Here is a 19,553-nt window from a genome sequence, read left to right on the forward strand (position 1 = left end):
ATCATTACTGCAGCTAGCAGCACAGCATTCTTTATTTGCAATGGGAGGAAGAATCATCTGGCACTGTCCCTGGCTGTTAAATTCTTCCTGTCAGTGTTAAAAAGGACTAGTTTGCATAGGCAAACAGATTATACAAAAATGCTTTTGACCCTATGAGGAGACTTGTGGGGGGGGGGTAGCAGCATGGGGAAAGGAAACATCCAGGTAGGTTTAGGGCAGCAACATCTGCTTCAGGACAGAGGTGCTCAGATTTGGAATTTGAGGCTGTGGTCTTAATTTGCATAGTAGTGTGACTGGACCTAATGGTCAGGGGTCCCTTTACCCTTTACCTTTTAAGTTCCTCAAAATGACCTGAGCTAGGTATATACAAGAACGTTTCAAAGTGAAGGTAAAGCAGAATGTGAGAAACAAAACAGATTCATAGCAAAAAAATAAATAAACAGCAGAAGAGGGTGAGGTTAACGTTGATATAAATGATGAATACAAAAGTAAAATATTTTAATTTAGCGTATATAAGAGCACTGAGCAGGGCTTTTTTCTGCTGGAACTCAGTTCCAGCACCTCTCAGGTGGGCACCTTTGCCATTATAAGAGAACAAGGGAGGTGTTCATGGTGAGTTCCGGCACCTCTTTTTCTAGAGAAGTAGCACTGGGACTGAGCATTTAAAAAAATTTGTTTAGATCACAGACAGCTAATCCATGGTATTCAAGACTACAGCTCTCATCTTCTAAGCCCATTGACTATGCTGGCTTTGGTTGTCCACCAACATCTAGAGGGTCAGAGATTAGCTACCCCTGATCTAAATCAACCATATTTGCACCTGGCTGATCAAGATCACAGCACTGAAAGCAGCACACAAGGCAGAAACAGTGTTCAGTAAGGAAGGTAAACAATAGTTTAGCAAGCCTGGATTATTCCATGTATAGTGAAGGAAGTCACCAAGCGGAAAACTAGTTTCTAATGTAGTTGAGTATAAAAATTGACCTTGATTTCCAGCTAAGTGTGGTGGAGGACAGGACGTAATATAGGCAAATAAAGACTTCAGATTTTTTTCAGGAGAGGATACACAAAACCTGTTAATAAATGCTAACATACGTCATCTCTCCAGGAGTAAACAGAGCTTCTTTCAGTAGATGGGCCAGTGGTGCAACTCTGAATCCCAGACCAAGAATTATTCAAGTCTGTTGGTGTTGTCTGTCTGCTTGATGAAAGTGATGAAACAGAGACACTGTGGATGGAAAGAAATTTGAAAAGTAAGTCATGGCATCATGGCTCATTAAGAAAGAAAGAAAGCAATTGTGTTGCATTAAGGACTTTGTGGCACCACAAAGACTAACTCCCCACCCCACCCCAGAAAGCCCTAAAGAGCAGCAATAGTAGCTAGCAAATATAAAATGCCATGATTGACTCTTGTGGGCAAAAGGTCGATATCTCATTCAAATATACTGGCAAAAATTAAATAGGCAATTCCCCATACAAAAATGGTGAAGCTCTGTTTAGCATTAGGGCATGAATGGAAAAACCGTCGCCCTGCAGACCAGCTTCCAATTTCCATTAGGCTTAGTCAGAATGGCTAATGATTAGGGATGGTAGGAACTGCATTCCAACAATCACAAGACTCTTTATAATTCTGTTGGTGCATGACAGACATACTTAATTGACAGACATACACAAGGCCACACATTTATACGGGTGAAAAAGAAAAGAAAGAGTGAAGTCAAAAGGCCAGCAATTTTTTAATACAATCAGCTGTTGATATTCAGGCACAACTTCTTGGAATATTCCAGTTTGTACAGTGCAACCTCGGTAGTTGAGCGTAATCCATTCTGGAAGACTGTTTGACTTCCGAAATGTTTGACAACCGAAGATCAAAGGGCGGTCAGCAAAGTCAATGGAGAAAAAAGAAAAAAACTCCCCGGAAGCCGTTTGGCTTCCAAAAATCATTCGAAAACTGGAGTGGTTACTTCCAGGTTTTCAGCATTTGGGAGCCAAAACGTTCCAAAACAGAGGCATTTGGGAACCAAGGTTTGACTGTACTTAGTTTCCTAGGTTGGGGGGGGGGTGTTATTGCAAAACCTTGCTAACAAAATGAACACTTTCATGTGCAGAAGATTTGCACTACTCTCCTTTTAGACCATTGTCTGGCCCATTCTTCTTCCTGAAATTAAAGTAACCTTGAGCATTCTTTCCCCACCACAAAATCTTAAAGAAGAATGATTTCAGCAGAAAATGCAGGTCATAATACTAAAAGCTAACCAGGATTCAAACATCTACTTGGGCTCATAAAAGGAAATTGCACTATCCCTAAATAACTTTCAACCTTTTTTCCCCTCCACTGAAAGCTGAATGCCACACTACAAACTACTTTTGGAAACCCCCCCCCCCCCAGTTTCAAACTGCCATGCTATAATGTGGATAGGACAGGTGCTGCCCCAGAAATGCTGCAATGTGATCTCCAAAATCAATTTCTACACACACAAAAAAATTTTTTATCTTATTCTTTTAACACATACTTATGTTGTTGTTCAAATAATGTCAGACATTAACACATACAATGTATATTTATCAATGGCTTCTTGCACGCTTTTGGTAAAAGGTGCTGGGAGGCCATCCTCACTCTTTCCTTGGAAACAGCGGTCTGCGTCTCCTTTAGACAGTCCTTTTCTGGAAGAAAAGAAGGGGGGAGGGGGGAAAAGAGAAGCCAAATTAATTCAATTTTCTCGTATGTAATTAAGATTTCAGCTCTTGTCCCCTTCTGCCAACACACATTCTTCCTAATGTCAACTTCACTGTGCAGGAGTCAGACATCAAAATATATTAAAATTTAAGAGAGGTTTATAGTTGTAGATGTCTACAAGTTCCACCTTGAATCCACACAGGCGTGTGTCTCACTGGGTACTTACCGTATATACCTGAGTATAAGCCGACCCGAATATAAACCGAGGCACCTAATTTTCCTACAAAAACCTGGGAAAGCTTATTGACTCGAGTATAAGCCGGTTCACCTTTGCCGCTGTGGAGGAGGAGGAGGAACGAGCAGCCCGAAAGCAGCCCTTTGAGCTGCTCCTTCCTCTTCCTCCTTTGCCAAGTTTGCATTTATGCGAGCAGTTCAGGAATGGAACAAGCTGCCTGGGGAGTGTAAAGAACCGCCGTTCTTGTATGCTTCTTAAGGAATGGTTGACTGGGGAGAGCAGGTGGTGGCACGAGCGGAGAGAAAGGGCTTATTTCTCGCCGCCCCCACCGCCCGCCTCACTCGGGTATAAGCCGAGGGCAGCTTTTTTCAGCACAAAAAATGTGCTGAAAAACTAGGCTTATACTCAAGTATATACAGTACTTACTTATGGCAGTAACAGGAGACTGGGGTTCACATTTGAATTGGACCCTACATATAAGCATTTAGCATACCATGTGTTCATGGCTAGAGTGTTCTGCTAATACTGCCTCTTTGGAAGCTGACCATGTGAAAAGCCATGTATTACAGCCTGCCCTGAATCACTTATAAGATAGGACTTGTATTAGGCAGGAATGTCCCTAGTCAGCAAGTGGTTTTTTTTTTCTTTTCTGGAGGGCCACTTTGTGAAGTGAGCAAGAGGCAGAGACAGCACCATAACCCGCATCTCTACTCCCCTAAACAGGCCTGCCAGGATGAAAGGTACTCAGTCTGTCAAGGAAATTTGCAGAACACCTTAAACTTTGTGTTTATTGTTAATATGTTACTGCCCTTAGTAGAACTCTGGCAAAAAGAGGGGAAAGATGCAGACTTCAGGGAAGCTGTCCTGTGATTGCTAGATTCTGTTTATGCCTCTTTTGAACTGCAGGAGTTGTTCTGCATTGATAAAGGTATAATTTCTTCACATCGCTCCTGACTGGGGAGAAAACACCAGCCAACTCCTGTAGCCAGAGCCACTTTCCTAAAAACCTCTTCTTTGTATTTATATTTATTACTAGAGGCTATCAGTGCTATTTTTCTAGAAAAATAGGTGCCAGAACTCACCACCTGAGAGGTGCTGGAACTGAGTTCCTGGGATCTCCCCCTGAAAAAAAAGTCCTGGGAATAGTTATGGCCAGTGAGTTCTGGCTGAAAAAAGCTGTGATTTTACCAAATGAAATGGGCTTGGGGAAGGGCTTGGGAAAGGAAATATTGTTGCAGGAGAGGGTAGAGGAGAGGGGGTATTATTTAGTTGTTTTTTTGTTCTTGTTTTTAATATGTATTTTGTTTTTTGTCTTGTATTTTTATGTTGCGAACTGCCCTGAGATCTATGGATGAAGAACAGTACACAAATTTAATAAAATCAACAAATAAATAGTTGAAAATTATAGGTTCTCCTCCCCTCCCCGCCCCACCTTTGCTACGAAGCCACTTCACATATTATAGGAAACAAATCCATGGGTTGGTGTGTTTTTTAAAGAAAAAACAGGGGAGCCAAATCACCAGTTTCTTAAGCCATGTAGATATGTAGCATGTGCACTTCTGAAAAATAAAATCTTGTGACAGTTTAAAAGGAAGTCTCTTTTCTTAAAATACAATAACGTCCAATGTAATACATAATGAGTTTTCACAACGTCACCATTTAGATGAAAATCTAGGCTGTTTTCTTCCGTGAAGTACAAGTTTGACTATTCATTCACTCGTAATATAGTTAACGATTGACAAATTCTTCCAATGAACATTTGAAAGGAAAATCTGGGGCCTGCCACTTCCTTATAAAAGGCACATACTGCCTAGAGGTGGGATAATGAACCTGAAATGAACCTGAAATACTTTGTGATAGTGGTACTGTATAGGGATCCCAACAATTTTAAAGTGCAGAAAAAGGTATGGAAATACAGCACCAAAAAAGCATGTTAAGCTCTTTCGTTCAAAATTACTCCTGTGGATAGGCAAGCACATTACACTTGTCATGTTTAGGTCATACAGGGTTTTAAATCAGTACTTGGTCGGGATGGCTCACCCTGTAAACATTTCCCCAAATTAGCATAGCCCCACCTTAGATTCAATTTGAAATAATAAAAAATAGAGCATTAAGAATACTGTACAAATACAATGGAGGGAAGACTGTTTTTGCATTGCACCATTAAAATATCATATTTACATTTTAGTATTTCCAGTGTGTTCATTTGCACCTTCTGCACTTTATTAGGGTGTTTACCCCCCTAGGTGGAAATGCAGCATTTATAAGGCACTACAACAGAAACATAGGAGGGGCCACACAATGCTCCCCCACCCCACTTCCCTTCACTAATTCTGCATAAGGCTAGTGCACGTTAAGGCCGAGTTTACTGCTCTGAATATGAGTAGGTGGATGAGCAAACGGCCAGAGACCCACAAGCTGAGAATATGCACATACATTTATACCCATCTTAAGCCTCATCACTTCTGACTTACCCTATAATAACGAGCTCTGGCTCCGGTTGTTGCTCACGTTGCTGAGGGTTGGAAGCTGCAGATAAATGGCAGGGGCAACGTACCCCGCTAACAAAGCGCATGAAAAAGCACGGTCGGAGAAGGCTCTCTGTCCCTCCCTCCTCCTCACAAGCTCTGCTCGCTCCCTTTCACAAATACACAGAGTGTCGTTTCATTTCAGCACATTGTCCTCCATCTCCCTCTAGGAAAAAGGTGTGTGTGTGTGTGTGTGTAAGAGGGGAGGAGAAAGAAGGGAGGTCTGCAGTACTAAGCTGCTCCCAGAGGCTGTTCCAGCTTTGCTTCTGCCTCATGCTCTGTTCCTAGTGCTTTTCAAAGGGCTGCGCTTCCCAGATATAAACATATATTGTGGAGAACAGCATTCCAAAACAGCTGCATTGAAGGGGAAGGGGGAGTGCAATACTGTATATATAAGCAAAATCTACCAGTTACATTTTTGCTACAGTGTTTGCAATCTGAAAAGGTGTGTCTGACTTGCACGATAACGTACTTCTGTCACAGTGTTGATTCACAATGCATTTGTCTGATGCTGAGAGGACATGGATATCATCTACTACTGTCTAGCTGGAATCATATCCTGAGTCCGTCAGCAAGCAGCTTGAGTAAACAAAAGGCAGCAAAACGTTATTTAGCATTATACTGCAATTTAGCATTATGCAATTTCTCCTGGTGTTCATTCCTTTCTGATAATCCAAAATACCGTGACAGCATCTGGACCAAGGCATGCATGAGAGAGAGAGAGAGAGAGAAAGAAGGGGGAGGTGGGCTGGAGATTCATGATGCATCTTCCTGCAGCCCTTTCATTGAAACTGAGGGGAAGGGTTTATAAAGTCCTGTGTCAGAAATGCCAGATTTCCATCCAAACAGTCATACACATCAGAAAATACGGTACAGAAGTGGGGAGATTTGGTTCTTTTCAGAATTGTGCAGTTCATACATTTTTCCATCCCTTGCAGGTAGGACAGAGGTAGGGCAGGTAGATGTTACAGTTTAGATGTTAGATGTTACAGCTTTAGATGCACATCACTGGGGCCTAAAATGGGCATTTGCCTGCGATCAAAACGTGTATAATTAGTGCATTCATGTACAGCAGGCATGTCCAACAGATAGATCGTGATCTACTGGTAGATCACTGGACGTCTGCAGTAGATCACTGGTAGATCATTGGCTCCCCCCAAAGTAGCTGAACATCTGTGGCTCCCCTAAAAAAACCTCACCATTTTACCTCCTCCCTGAAAAAACTCCACCACTTTGACCCGACCCCCCCCCATGGGTCTTCCTCCTTCCTAATAAAAGCTCAACAACTTTGACCTGAACCTCAAAATTGGGGGTAGATCACTGCCAGTTTTTAACTCTGAGTAGATCGCAGTCTCTTGGGAGTTGGCCACCTCTGATGTACAGTATTCCCTAATCACAGTCTAAAAATGTTAATGTGCTTAATACATACCCTATTTTCAACCTATTATCACAAATCCACAGAAATGTTGTGGACCACCTGGATGAAATTTAGACCACAATTTAGGAACCCATGCACTAGGGCAACAGAGCTATTTGATGCACTTTAAATGCACAATCCTCAAGTTCTATTATGCTCATGAATCCCTCCCACAAAATACTGACAGTCTGGAGGCACCATATTCAGAGTTTGCTTGCAACTGACAGAATTATATACTATTTTGACAAATGTGGGAGATCACAGTGGCCAACTGGGGAACCTTATTCTAGGCGCAAATGATAGTATTATCAAAAAAAGAGAGTTATAGATGTGTAAAAGAATGCTACCTCTGCAGGAGCCCATGTAGTTGGTGATGTGCAGGGCATGTGAATATACTCAAAACTTTTCCTCTGACTTTTATTTGCCACATGAAAGGAAAAACACATCTACATCTATTTTGCCCCTGTGGTGCAGGTTACATGAAGAGGACAATTTTTGATTGGTAAAATGGGATGGTGGGGAAAAGATTAAATACTCCACCCCTCCTCTGCTACACCAAAGAAACTGACAGTCTTACCACCACCAACCACCCGCCACTGCATTTAAATTTATTCATTTTTTGAGAGGACAGCACTTCAACATCATGCATTGTTTACCCCATTCCATTAGTTTCAGGATAGAACAAATGTTAGCAGCACATCCAAGTGGTACTATCACCCCTGAAGGATTAGGACCAATCTTAGAATGAAATAGAGAATGTTACTTGATGCCCCAAAGCTAGAAACAATTAAAAAAAATTAAATCTTTTACTTGGCTTGCCTGGTGGTGCTTAAGTCCATTTCATGAGGAGTGATGCTGGTATATTTTCTATTTCTTCTGCATTTCTTCTGCAGAGGACAGTTTAACTCTACTGCAGAGTTTGTTCAGCCTACTTGTGCCCATGTGTTCCATCCTTGTGCCATCACTTTTCCCAGCCCTGCAATAATACTCCAGGAGGTATTCCATTAACCATTGTTTCCCAGTACATCTGAACCAAGAAATGGAATGTTAGCAAGTTTGGAACAAGCCATGAGAAAACTTCAGACTGGTTTAAGATCTTGGCTTGCTCCAAGCAAAGTTTCCAGGTTGAGCTACAAAAGGGAAACTACAGTTAAACCATACTTAAACTAAACTATAAATGCCTGACATATGCACATCCAAACCATGCCATCCTGCCTTGAAAATATGTTTTGTTTTCGGCAGCCATGACGAGTTTACACATCACCACTAGATGTCGCCATTAATTAGATTGTTTACACTATAATAATTCTAGTTTTCTTCCCATGTCCTGTCTAATTGAAATGAGCATACCTAACCTCTTATTTGTTAACCTTTCACATATTATGGGCAATTTAGCCATTCAAGGAATCTGTCAAATAAGAAACCTATAGAGAGGGTTCCTGTCACGTTTCTTTCTTGTCTCTCTTCCTAGGGTAACATCTCCCCCCACTCCCAAACCCTCCCCCCAAAAAACATGCAGCCATGCAATTACACCTTTATATTACACAATTCCAGATGCCTTTGTACTTAAACAAAACCAACCTAGCATACAAATTCTTAATTCATTATATAGATTTTAATCCAGTTATGCTACTACAATCAAATTCAAGTTCATCAGATAAATATCATACATTTTTTAAAAAGTTAACCATAAGCCACTAAATCAAATCCAGAATTCATAAACAATATAAATATTCATTAATTATGTAGATAGATTCCTTCAGGTCGAAACAAGTCATTCAAGTATTTGTATGGCATTCATGTTTTAATTTTTACTTCCAACATGTTGCTTCAATCAGTTCTAGCACTAGGTTAATCAAACCCATTACCATGCAAATAAATCAGTCATTAAAGTATATTTTTAAGTTCATGTGGTTATATCCCAAATTAAAATAAAACCCAGCAGTAGAATCAAGTACTCAAGCATCCAAATTCATCTATCTCAAACTTTTATTAATTAGCACAGCCATCAGAACTCGTGTGCAATCTAACCCCTCGTCACTGACTTAATGGAGTAGAAGAGACCAACACACCATTCTAGGTGGTGGTGGGAAGCCTTCTTCCCATTTTCTCCAGATCTTCTGTTGCTGCCTTCAGAGTTCCTGGGCATTTGTTGTTGTTGTTGTTTAGTCATGTCCGACTCTTTGTGACCCCATGGACTGGAGCACGCCAGGCACTCCTGACTTCCACTGTCTCCCGCAGTTTGGTCAAAGTGATGTTAGTAGCTTCAAGAACACTGTCAAACCGTCTCGCCCTCTGTTGTCCCCTCAATCTTACCCAACATCAGGGCATTAATTAGCAGCAAAGCAGATGCTTGTGTGTTGCTCACATGTTCCCCATTCCCCCCTCAGCTGAGATGCTAAATTATGCTCCTGCAATGTGGATGGGTTCAAAGCATTACCCCAAGATAATCATAGTTCTCCCATAGCCACCACTTTGAATTCCAACAGAAATCAAACATACTCTTTTTCTGTCTTTCCAGCTTGCAGTTCTTCCAGCTTTTGGCTCACATAACATGCCTTGTCCTTCCAACTAACTATCTATGAGTTGAGGGAGGGGCTGCCTCACCCAAATCCACTTCCTTTGTTCCTCCCTAATGGCCCATCACTCAGGTGATCACCTCAACAGGAAGCTAGCCTGGCTTATATTTTAACACTTGCAGGTTACAAGGGTTAGCAAGGTCTCTACATACAGCCTACTTTCCCGCACCTCAAACTCATAACAAAAGTTAATTATGATTAGCTATACTTCAGTTCTGACAGCAGCATATGTATTAAGAAAGAATAGTGTCAATGGGGGAAAATGACTGCAATGTATTTTGTATATAAATAATTTATAAGTCAAGAAAAATGCAATCAGCTTAATTAACTGTCACAAAAAGGAGACTAATTAGTGTCTTAGTAGAGGTGTTTTATTTCTTTGGGATCAGATAGGAAGCATTTACTATAACAAGATCAAGTGTCCCTGAAACAGAAGGGATGGAAGGTTGAATAAAAATCTTGGAAATGGTCCATGTGCCTCTAAGAATGGTAAGAATACAATCTTATAACAAGGAACAAGCTGCAGATAGCAATAATCTCTCCATCATATTACTGGTTTTATTATATAAGACCTGGTAAACATTGGTCCCTCCATTATGTGAAGTAAGGTGGGCTGGAATTAGAAGCAGGATCATTTCACTATAGTGTCATTTGAATGAAATCTAACTGATGTAACTGGTTAAAAAAATTTAAATTGCATTTGAGAGTTCTATTTCCTTGATGTGATATTGTCTTCTCCCCAAACACTACTTTTTAGCTATGTGACTCAAAGCAATGCCCTCTTAAGCACTTATACATTTTGACCAGAGTAACAAGCTTTGTACGCTTGGCTTGGCTACTGAAAATATTTATCATGGTCTTGTTTTATGAAATATGTGCTTTCCCTTGGAAGACGTTTATTGGAAATGTGTTAGTAGGAATGCCGTTTGCTGATGGTCTTTCTAAAATTGTTTATTTATGGTCCAACTATGTGACCTTACATCTACTGTAGAGATGTAGGGATAGATGGAGCTACTTTAAGAGAAAAGGCAAGGAGGATGTTATTACCAGCAGCTCTAAAGAGTATCTATCATATTGCTAATCTATACTGGAAAGCTGACACTGCTGTTATATTTTGTTTTGTTTTATTAATGCCAGAAATCAGGTCTGAAAAAACACAGGAGACCACCACAAAAATTGCTGGGATACAATGAGTTGGCATCAATATCATCTGGATACTCTGTGAAACCTGAATGAGCAAATTTTGTCTATTCCAGGCTGATTGCCTAATGTAGAAGCAGCTGATATTTAGCTCATCCTCATAAGAACCTTGAAGTACAATTATTAAAGTGGTTGCTAGACATGAGACTTCAACAGAGGAGTCTGATGTATCTGCTACTCACTCTTGTAATAAAGCAGATATAATGAAAGGTCTTGCTGAGTTTTCTCAAGTGGATTTATTATTCAGTTTCCAATGAATTCCAAGCTGCCCTTGCAAAATAGCACAAGTACATCTCACCACCACTTGCTCCTCTATAATCATTAATAAAAGAATACATTTTAAATCTTGTTGCTGCTGTCAAGAGGAGGTGGCTTTCGCATATATTTTGGAAGCAATATTTTGGAATAGACTTTATTGTGTTGTTTTTGTTTCTGAACAAAAGGTTTCATTCAGTGGTAGCCCCCCTAAGAATAGATATAACAACAACAACAACAACAACAAATTTATACCCCACCCATCTACATCTATTGATGTTAATGGACATGCATAACATAGGTCTCAATGGGTTCACTCTGAGTATAACTTCGTTGAATACAACCCAGTGCTCATTACTAAGCTATGCTTGACTCTTAGTGACCAGACTCCAGAAACGCATCAGTGAGTTGCCCTTTCCTCTCTCTGGTAACTACCCTTGGCCCTGAACAGCACAAAGATTCTGAGTTCTTTGTGGCCTGGGGATGTAGGAGAGATGTTTGTTATGCTGTCTTCAACAGCCAGGGGAAGAACAGAATTACCCCTCCTCCCTCTTATCTGTAATTCACAGAGTACTTGGGGAAGGGTGTTTTTTTTTTTTTTGTTATCACTGGGTCTTTTTGGAAGACAGAATCTTACCTCGCTGACATCTGCAAAAGCTCAGCATAAGGAGAGAAATCACACACCCTTCAGGAGGACTCAGAAGAATGGGTCGATGACAACCACAAATAAGGGCTGGCAATGAATAAGCCATGCCAAAATCTGTGAATCCCTGTTAGCAACCAAATCAACAAGGCAGAGCTGTTTTGTTCATTACCAGGGAGCATTTACAATTGAAAGCAGAAAAGCAGTGCAAAACAGGTCTCTGCTGAATAGAGGAACGAAACCTCAGGAGTAACATTACCGGAAAAAATGCATGCACATAAGCACATTGTAATCGCATCAGCTATTCCCATGATGCTTGCGACATTTGCTTGCAAATGACTTTCACTCATCAAAACCAAACTTGCTGCATGTCTAGTGGTCTTTGTTTTAAATTTTTACTTTATATTCCACTTTCCTATAAACAGTTAATACTAAATACAGTACTCCATAACTACTGCAAAATAGCTTGTGTCAGCTGTGTTTCCCCTGCTCTTTCACAAGGCCTTCCATGCATAGGACATAACTGTGAATTTGTTCACCAATAAGGTCATCCATATTGGAAACTTGTACATATTGGATAGCAGCAGTTTGTGATCAACCTATAAATCTGGTGAACATGAGGTTATCTTTCCCCCTGCACCAGGCACCTGCATCTAATGGCCTAGTTCACAAGTGTATGCAGATCCCTTGATGACTGACTGACTGACTGACTGACTGAATTGGCTTCACTCTGAAACACTAAAACTGAGGTGACACAAGATGGAAATTCTACCTATGGCATTTGACCTGTGTGGGGTCATTTATACATAAAAGTCATCACTTGATGTTTTGAGACTTCAGATGATGAATGTGCAAGCATGAACTGGCCCAATGCCTCCAATAGCTATTTAGAATTGATTCACATAATGGCTTTCACACATATTTTCAAACTAGGTTAACTACTTCTGCATCTTGAACTTACCTACGGTGACTGAGCAAGCAAATGGGTTCGTGTGCCAAGATCACTTGCATACATTAACATCAGCAATTAGAATTTTGCCTTTGGCCAATGACACACCAGGGATGAATCTGGGCATATGGCAAACCCATTTCCACAAGTAGTCATTGAAAAAAATCTAATTAAAATGAAACTAACCAGCAATATACTCTCAAAACTTTCATGTGAATTTATGGTTTATTACAATGTATATATACAATATACGTCACGGGTGGCGCTGTGGGTTAAACCACAGAGCCTAGGGCTTGCCGATCAGAAGGTCAGCGGTTTGAATCCCCGCAACAGGGTGAGCTCCCGTTGTTCGGTCCCAGCTCCTGCTAACCTAGCAGTTAGAAAGCACATCAAAGTGCAAGTAGATAAATAGGTACTGCTCCAGCAGGAAGGTAAACGGCATTTCCGTGCGCTGCTCTGGTTCGCCAGAAGTGGCTTAGTCATGCTGGCCACATGACCCGGAAGTTATACGCGGGCTCCCTCGGCCAGTAAAGTGAGATGAGCGCCGCAACCCCAGAGTCGTCTGCGACTGGACCTAATGTTCTGGGGTCCCTTTACCTTTACAATATACTGACATTCATTTGTAATGGAAGCACAGGAAATATCTGCTGGGGAGGAGAGTGGCAAGGTGTAGCTGTGGCAGAAAAATGGTTTATAAGTATATAAATTTAAATAAATAAAAATATTAAGCAGCCCACCTGCTAACCCTTCACTTATGCCCTGCAAACAACCTTTTCCAAATGCTGCTTTGCATGGGAGAAACTGCAGCCAGTAAACTTTCAAGGCATAAGTGGGGGTGGGGGTGGAGTAATGTGTAGTTCCTCCTCAAGGGAAAAGACTGGGATGGAAAGAATACCTACCCCAGGCCTGTGAACAGGTGTACATATGTTTAGTGTCAAATTCATTGTGAAAGCACACACACTGTGTTTTGGGCAGACATACAAAGTTTCTCACCCTGGAAAAAAAACTCAAGAGAAACTTCATCTTCTGGTTTGCAACTGAAGCTGCTGTGTACAGCATGTACCAACCAAGCAATCACCTCCACCTTTCTCAGAGCAGCAGTAAAAAAAAATGGCTTAGGTTTAATATACATATATTTATTTTAAAGCACTGAAGCAAACGTTTCTACAGCTCAACATGCAAGGCACCACAGTGGGGGTGGGAAGTAGAGAGAGATGGATGTATGGTGGGGTATAAAGGAAAAGGCTACAAACATTTGACTGAAGGTTGTACCTGTGTAATTTGAGGATGACGGTCAGAAGGAACGCAAAGTGCATCCTGAAGTGGAAAAGTATGTATGTATCCTGCTTCTGATCCAAATTTAGCCAAAGGTCATAGAATCTTGCAATTATGCCCTGATCTTTTGATCAGGTATTTTCTCTACACTACAAAAACTTAAGAAAAATCTTAAATTTGAATTGAAAGTGCCTATTGACAAGCTACATTATTTTTTAGCTTCAGTAAATTGCAAAAGGCTTTTACAAATGTATTCTTAACCAGAAAACCCAAGCCCTGCATGTAGACTTCTCATGGGCTACTTTTGGCCACAGTAAGGCCTGGGTGCTGACCAGATGGACATTTAGCCTGATCCAGCCATGCTTCTCTTATGTTCTCATGAGGCAATGCATTCCACACATGGCTGAATAACAATTGAAATAAATAGCATATTCTGGAGTCTTGGTAAACTTGAATTGGAACTCAGGGTAAGGAGGCTGCAATGATCAATATTTTATTAGGGTGTTTCTTCTAAAAGCTTAAGTGGAAATGTCTAATTAAAAAAATGCTAATGTGAAGGTATAGCCTTTCCTCTTCTAAGAGGCATATCTTATTCCCTCTTATGTATCTTTTTCTTTTCTAAAAGGCAGACAATGCAGGTTCACCACATACCTTCCTAATATGAATAAAATATTTGGTTTGCTATTAAACGTATGCAAAGAAACTTAGCATCAAGAGAAGCATGTCTGGAGATGTTAAATACACCTTAGCAAACATCTGGTAAAGCATGTATAGTTGTCATCAGGAGACCCAACTTTTAATGTTAATTAATGTTCTAGCTGTTAACACTTGCTAGATATATTTATACATTATATAAATATGCAAAGATATTATTTCCAGGGCTCCAGATAGAGGGATTTGCCGTATAGCATGGCTGCAGCTCATCTGGGGAGCCCATTGTACTCCTGCATGGCCAGGGGATGGGATGACCACCTGACACCCGCTCTCTGGCCACAATGGACCTTTCAGGTATGGGCAGGCAGCACTCACAAGGCCAATCGGGAGCAAGGGCATGAGAGCTGCGCTCAGCCTGCCCCTAGCCTACTTAAGGGAGCGGCCAGTTGCAGGCTGCCCTCTTGGTTGACCATTGCAGGATTTCTCACTCATCCACCCTGTCTGTTAGGGGCCCGCCCAGTGGAGGAGTGGGTGAGTTGCATATGAACCTTGCTATAGTTTACTTGGGTGCCATATTTGTGGCCAGGGAGAAATTTTCTCCTGCAAGCAAACTGGCTTGCAGGTTTTCACCTACCTCATAGCAACTGTCACAACTCTAGCGGATAAGAAGCCTGTTAGAGGGGGCCCTGGACGTGTGACTCTGTCTGGGAGTCCACAGGGGGACCAATGGGTCAATACACCTCTCCCAATGGTGGCCTGGGCGTGTTCGTTGCACCCAATCCATGCCGGGGGTGACTTTTCATGGGGTTCCTATCAGGTAGCAAATAGGTTGCCTGATGCTAGATACACGCCCAATGCCTTAGCCAAACCTACTATTTCCCATAATCAATAAAGTTGCAGCCTAATTGAACCCAATATCAGTCTCCTGTGTCCATACTTTCAGTCTCCCTTGCACTAGCCACCAGGGCTGGGTGATATCTGATTTTCAGCATCGTCATATATCACCAGCTAAACATCATGATATACTGATATATCACAAGGTCTGAAATAAGGAAAGAGCTATGTAGCAGCATTAGTTGGCTTCACAGTTTTCCCTGCATTGTGATTTTTGCTGGTGCCTGCTCTTGTGATTCACTGCCCATTGCAGGACGCAGGGGAGAGCTGAGCTGACAGAGTTAACAGGGGCTGCAGGAATCGAGAGCTTCACGATTTCCCCCACATTGTGATTTTTGCATAGCACACACAGAAACATATCATGATTTGTGATATATCTCCAGGTCAAAAAATATGAAACCAATATCATGATATGGACTTCAAATCTTTTTTGGACCATATATCGATATATTGCCCAGCCCTATCGGCCACAGTCATCATGTGCCTTTGGTGACAATGGCTGCCTCCAAATTCATAGGAGGAACATAATACCGCAATAACCATCTTGTTAGATCAGAGCAAAGGGCCCACCTAGATCCACCTTCTGTTTCTGACACTGGCCTGTCACAGGCTGCTATGAAGCTCTGTAATGGAACATGAAGGCAACAAGTTTCTCCCATTTGCTCCATGACATGCCAGTCAGAAGTCACAGTGCCTTGGGAGAGTGATAGCTCTATGGAGATTGGTGCTGAAACACAAACGCGAGGGTACGCAGGCACAACCTCCAGAGCAATTTCACAAGCAATGTTTTAAAGTCTCTAGTGTATCACTTTTGAAGCTATTGATGCAACAATACAAAATGGAAGCAGGTGATTCTTTAATTTACGAAAAGGTCCATTGACTGGGTTTTTTTTTTCATCTGTTGAAAATTGACATTAGTAACTGTGGGCATTTTCAGATATGAAATTAAAAGAACTTTTGAGCTTCACTGCCTTTATCTATATACACGTGTGAATGCTAATAACAGTAGAAAGAAAGTGGATGAGAGCCATTTTTATTCTGAATTTATAGCCTAGCCAATAATTTTGAAATGTTTTCACATGTGCAGTTAGCGCTCATATGTTGGTCACAGCACACAGAATTTCTCCCCCACATTAAAAGCTTTCATACAGGACACAGGGCAGGAGAGACTGAAAATTGTTTTATACCATATTGCTTTAAAGTATGTTGTAGAGCACCTTTAGAGCTATGACTGGCAGGTAGGGTCTATATTTATGTGTAAATGGAAGAAGCTTAAATGCACTGATCATATATAAAAGTAATTCAAAACTCCAAACCAGGAACATTTTTTACAGCTCTATCAATTGCACGTTTACTTGGAAGTAAGCCCCAGTGAGTTAAATAGGCCTTACTCCCAAGTAAGTGAACATAGAATGGTATCCATGGGAACTGTGTAGGAAAATATCCTGCAAGTTGGGAACTAGAGTATGAGGTTTATTCAAGATGAACTGGACCACCAGAAAAAAACGAGATCTTGCATTTGCAATCTTAGAAATAACTTAAAACCTTTCTCCAATTAACAAAGCAAGCAAATCCCTCACCACTCCAAAAATACAAAGCTGTCTCTCCCAAAATAAAAAGGTCTACACAGCCTCATATACACAGAAAAGCATTTTGCAAAGTGCGCCCGCCCTCCCACCCCCTTTTAACCTGTTTTTATTATTATTATTATTATTATTATTATTATTATTATTATTATTATTATTAATTTACGATGTGGCTTATACAGTACTGTATTCTCTTCCCAAACGATGAAGAAGTTACCACCTTCTGTACCTGATCAGAAACGCAGGGAAGCGGAGTTAGTGTCTCCTCGCCCCTTAAGGAGAAAATGTATCTCTTGAGAAGGCAACCAGTTTGCCAAGTAGCTACTACTGTACATCCACCCGGAGATTATGTTACCGCAGGGTAAAAGGGTCTGCATCTCCCACCCGAGGCCAGGGCGCCCCACCTCGCGGGGTCCCCACGACTACCACTTGCCTGGGCCCCGATGCCTCTTCTGCGGGGTCGGCGTCGGGGGCACCCTCCTCGCCGATGTCGGGCAGAGTGACGAAGAGCAGCTGCTTGCCCGCGGGCGCTGCCCAAGCCCCGGGCTCCCTTGGCAGGGACGCCGCCGCCGCCGCCGCCCGCGGAGAGCTGTTGCCGCCGGCGCCACCGGGGGACTTCGCCGCCGCCGCCCCGCCGGGAGCGCCTCGACTGGCTGCCGCTATGCTAGACGAGCCCCCTGCGGGTTGCAAGGCGGCGGGTCGAGCGGGCAGAGACCCCAGCGGAGACGGAGGAAGGGGCAGCAGCGCCTTGGGCGGAGGCGCGCTGCTGGAAGGGGAGGCGGCGGCGGCGGCGGCTGGCGAGTAAGGGGGAGACGAGGAGGAAGAGGACTTGAAGAGTTTGGCAAACGCGGTGCCCAAGTCGAGCACCGCCACCTTCATGGTGGCGCCTCAGCCCGGCCCGAGGAGTTTCTCAGAGTCTCCTCAGACACAAACGGCAAGAGCGCCGCCGCTTCCCTCAGGGACTCCGGGAGCGCCTTCTTTCAGTCAGTCGCACGCTCGAGCGACAGGGCGCGAGACTCCGCCGTCGCAAGGCGGGAGAGTCTCTTGGTCTTCTTGCGGCTGCCTGGCTGGGGCCTGCCTCGCTCGCTACCTACCCCGGGTGCCGCCGACGGAGGGCGGGAGCGCCCGTTGCTAAGCTAAACAAAAAACGGAGCGAGGCGCCGGCAATTGGGCACTCGAGGCGTCGGGAAGGAGGCGAGCAGGGAAGGGGCGTGCGCACGTCGGCGCCACAGCTCTGCCAAAACAGAAACCTGCAGGCTTGGGCGGGAAACCCTGTGGGCCCGCTCTTTATTCCTCCCCTTGTAACGGCAAGCTTTCTTTGGTGCCTCCCATATATTTTAAAGTATATATGCCACATAGTTTCAGCCCGGTGCAAGAAGTATGTAAAGCTCCGTGGAGCTCAGTAAAAGGCCTAATTCTCACAAGAAGCAAGTGAGGAGAGTCAACTGTTTCTCCCTTCAAACTGCAGGTGAAGGGCTGGGCTGTCTGAATATGTTCTTCCCCTTTACAACAAATAATTCCAAGCCTTTAGAAAGCGATATGCCTCAGCGAAGGGTCCCAGCCGAGCCTTCTCATTCTTTATCAGACTTGTAAGGAATGTGCTTGGAGAAATATTGTAAGAATGTGAGGCCTCATCCTGAGGCGGTGCAGTGGAGTCTACCTGTTTACTGCTTAAATCTGTGAGATGTTCCCATTCTAAGTGTGCCAAGAGGTTCCAACCAACCCTTAAAATATATTTTATCGGATGAATTTGGCAAATGTAGGTTTGAAAGTCTGTCGTTTTGGGATGGGGGTGTGAGTTTTCAGGGAGCCCACTTCTTTTGCTTCAGCTCCCTTCCCTGAGTACATGGATCTGTAGCAAACTTTGTTGCCCCATCATGTGTGAAGAAGCCCCGGGAGCTGTTTACACATTAAAAATAATATTCATACTCAATATCTATGAAGAAAAAACAACTTTTATGTAAGTTATACATATTATTTAGTATATCAATGAAATAATTGTGTATCGTGTGAAACAAACGACCTAGATTAAATACACATCTGGCTGTATTTAAGTGCCATAGGAATAGAAAACTGCTAAGCATTTCGCTCAGAAGTAAATCTGAGTTCAGCAGAATTCATTTCCCGAGGAAATGTGTTTAATATCACAGTTCTGTGCATTTTTACTCAGAAGTACAGCCCACTGCATTTAAAGGTAAGACAGTGGTTTAAGAGTGACCAGTGGGCAATTTCTGTTAGACCACTTAATACCAACTGGTTGCCTGGATTATTGAAAAGGATGCTGAACAAGTTAGACCTTGGTCTGATTCAGGTGGTGCTTACATTCTTAAATAATAATTTACAGCAATACTCAGCAGATTAGTTACACCTTAATTCTGAAGAGAACAAGATCATGTATTCTTGGTTTATAAACTTAAAACACATAATTGGATTTTTGTTTTTAAAAAGAGTAAGATATGCAAGACTGCTCAGCAGAGTATTGTTAAGAACTGCATAATGCATTTATAGCATGTCTTGACAACTTTATATAGCAGGAATCTGGTCTTAGAGAAAAGCCGCCTTAGAGAAACATATTAGGGAAGCAAGATTTGATTGATCTGTATAATCAGTTTATTGTGCAATAAAGATGCAGTGGGCCCAGGGCAAAGTTAGATGTGACAT

At 42.3% G+C, this 19,553-nt stretch overlaps 1 protein-coding gene across 3 annotated transcripts in view; it reads right to left on the reverse strand.

Annotated features, from left to right (window-relative positions):
* FAM149A (family with sequence similarity 149 member A) overlaps positions 1-17,809 on the reverse strand; it is a 31,741-nt gene extending 13,932 nt beyond the window's left edge. Inside the window, exons 1-3 of one of the 3 annotated variants that reach the window (XM_033160425.1) lie at positions 17,326-17,809; positions 2,554-2,664; positions 1,096-1,228 (exon numbers count right to left, since the gene is read on the reverse strand). In XM_033160425.1, coding sequence (XP_033016316.1) covers positions 1,096-1,228; positions 2,554-2,664; positions 17,326-17,771 — 690 coding nt within the window. In that variant the 5' untranslated portion in view covers positions 17,772-17,809. Of the gene's footprint in view, positions 1-1,095; positions 1,229-2,553; positions 2,665-5,386; positions 5,585-17,325 lie in introns of those variants that run through there. The other 2 variants (XM_033160424.1, XM_033160426.1) reach the window with 2 other exon arrangements.
* Positions 17,810-19,553: the final 1,744 nt, after the last annotated feature.

Source organism: Lacerta agilis, chromosome 9 (genome assembly GCF_009819535.1).
Source record: "Lacerta agilis isolate rLacAgi1 chromosome 9, rLacAgi1.pri, whole genome shotgun sequence".
Taxonomy (NCBI): Eukaryota; Metazoa; Chordata; class Lepidosauria; order Squamata; family Lacertidae; genus Lacerta; species Lacerta agilis.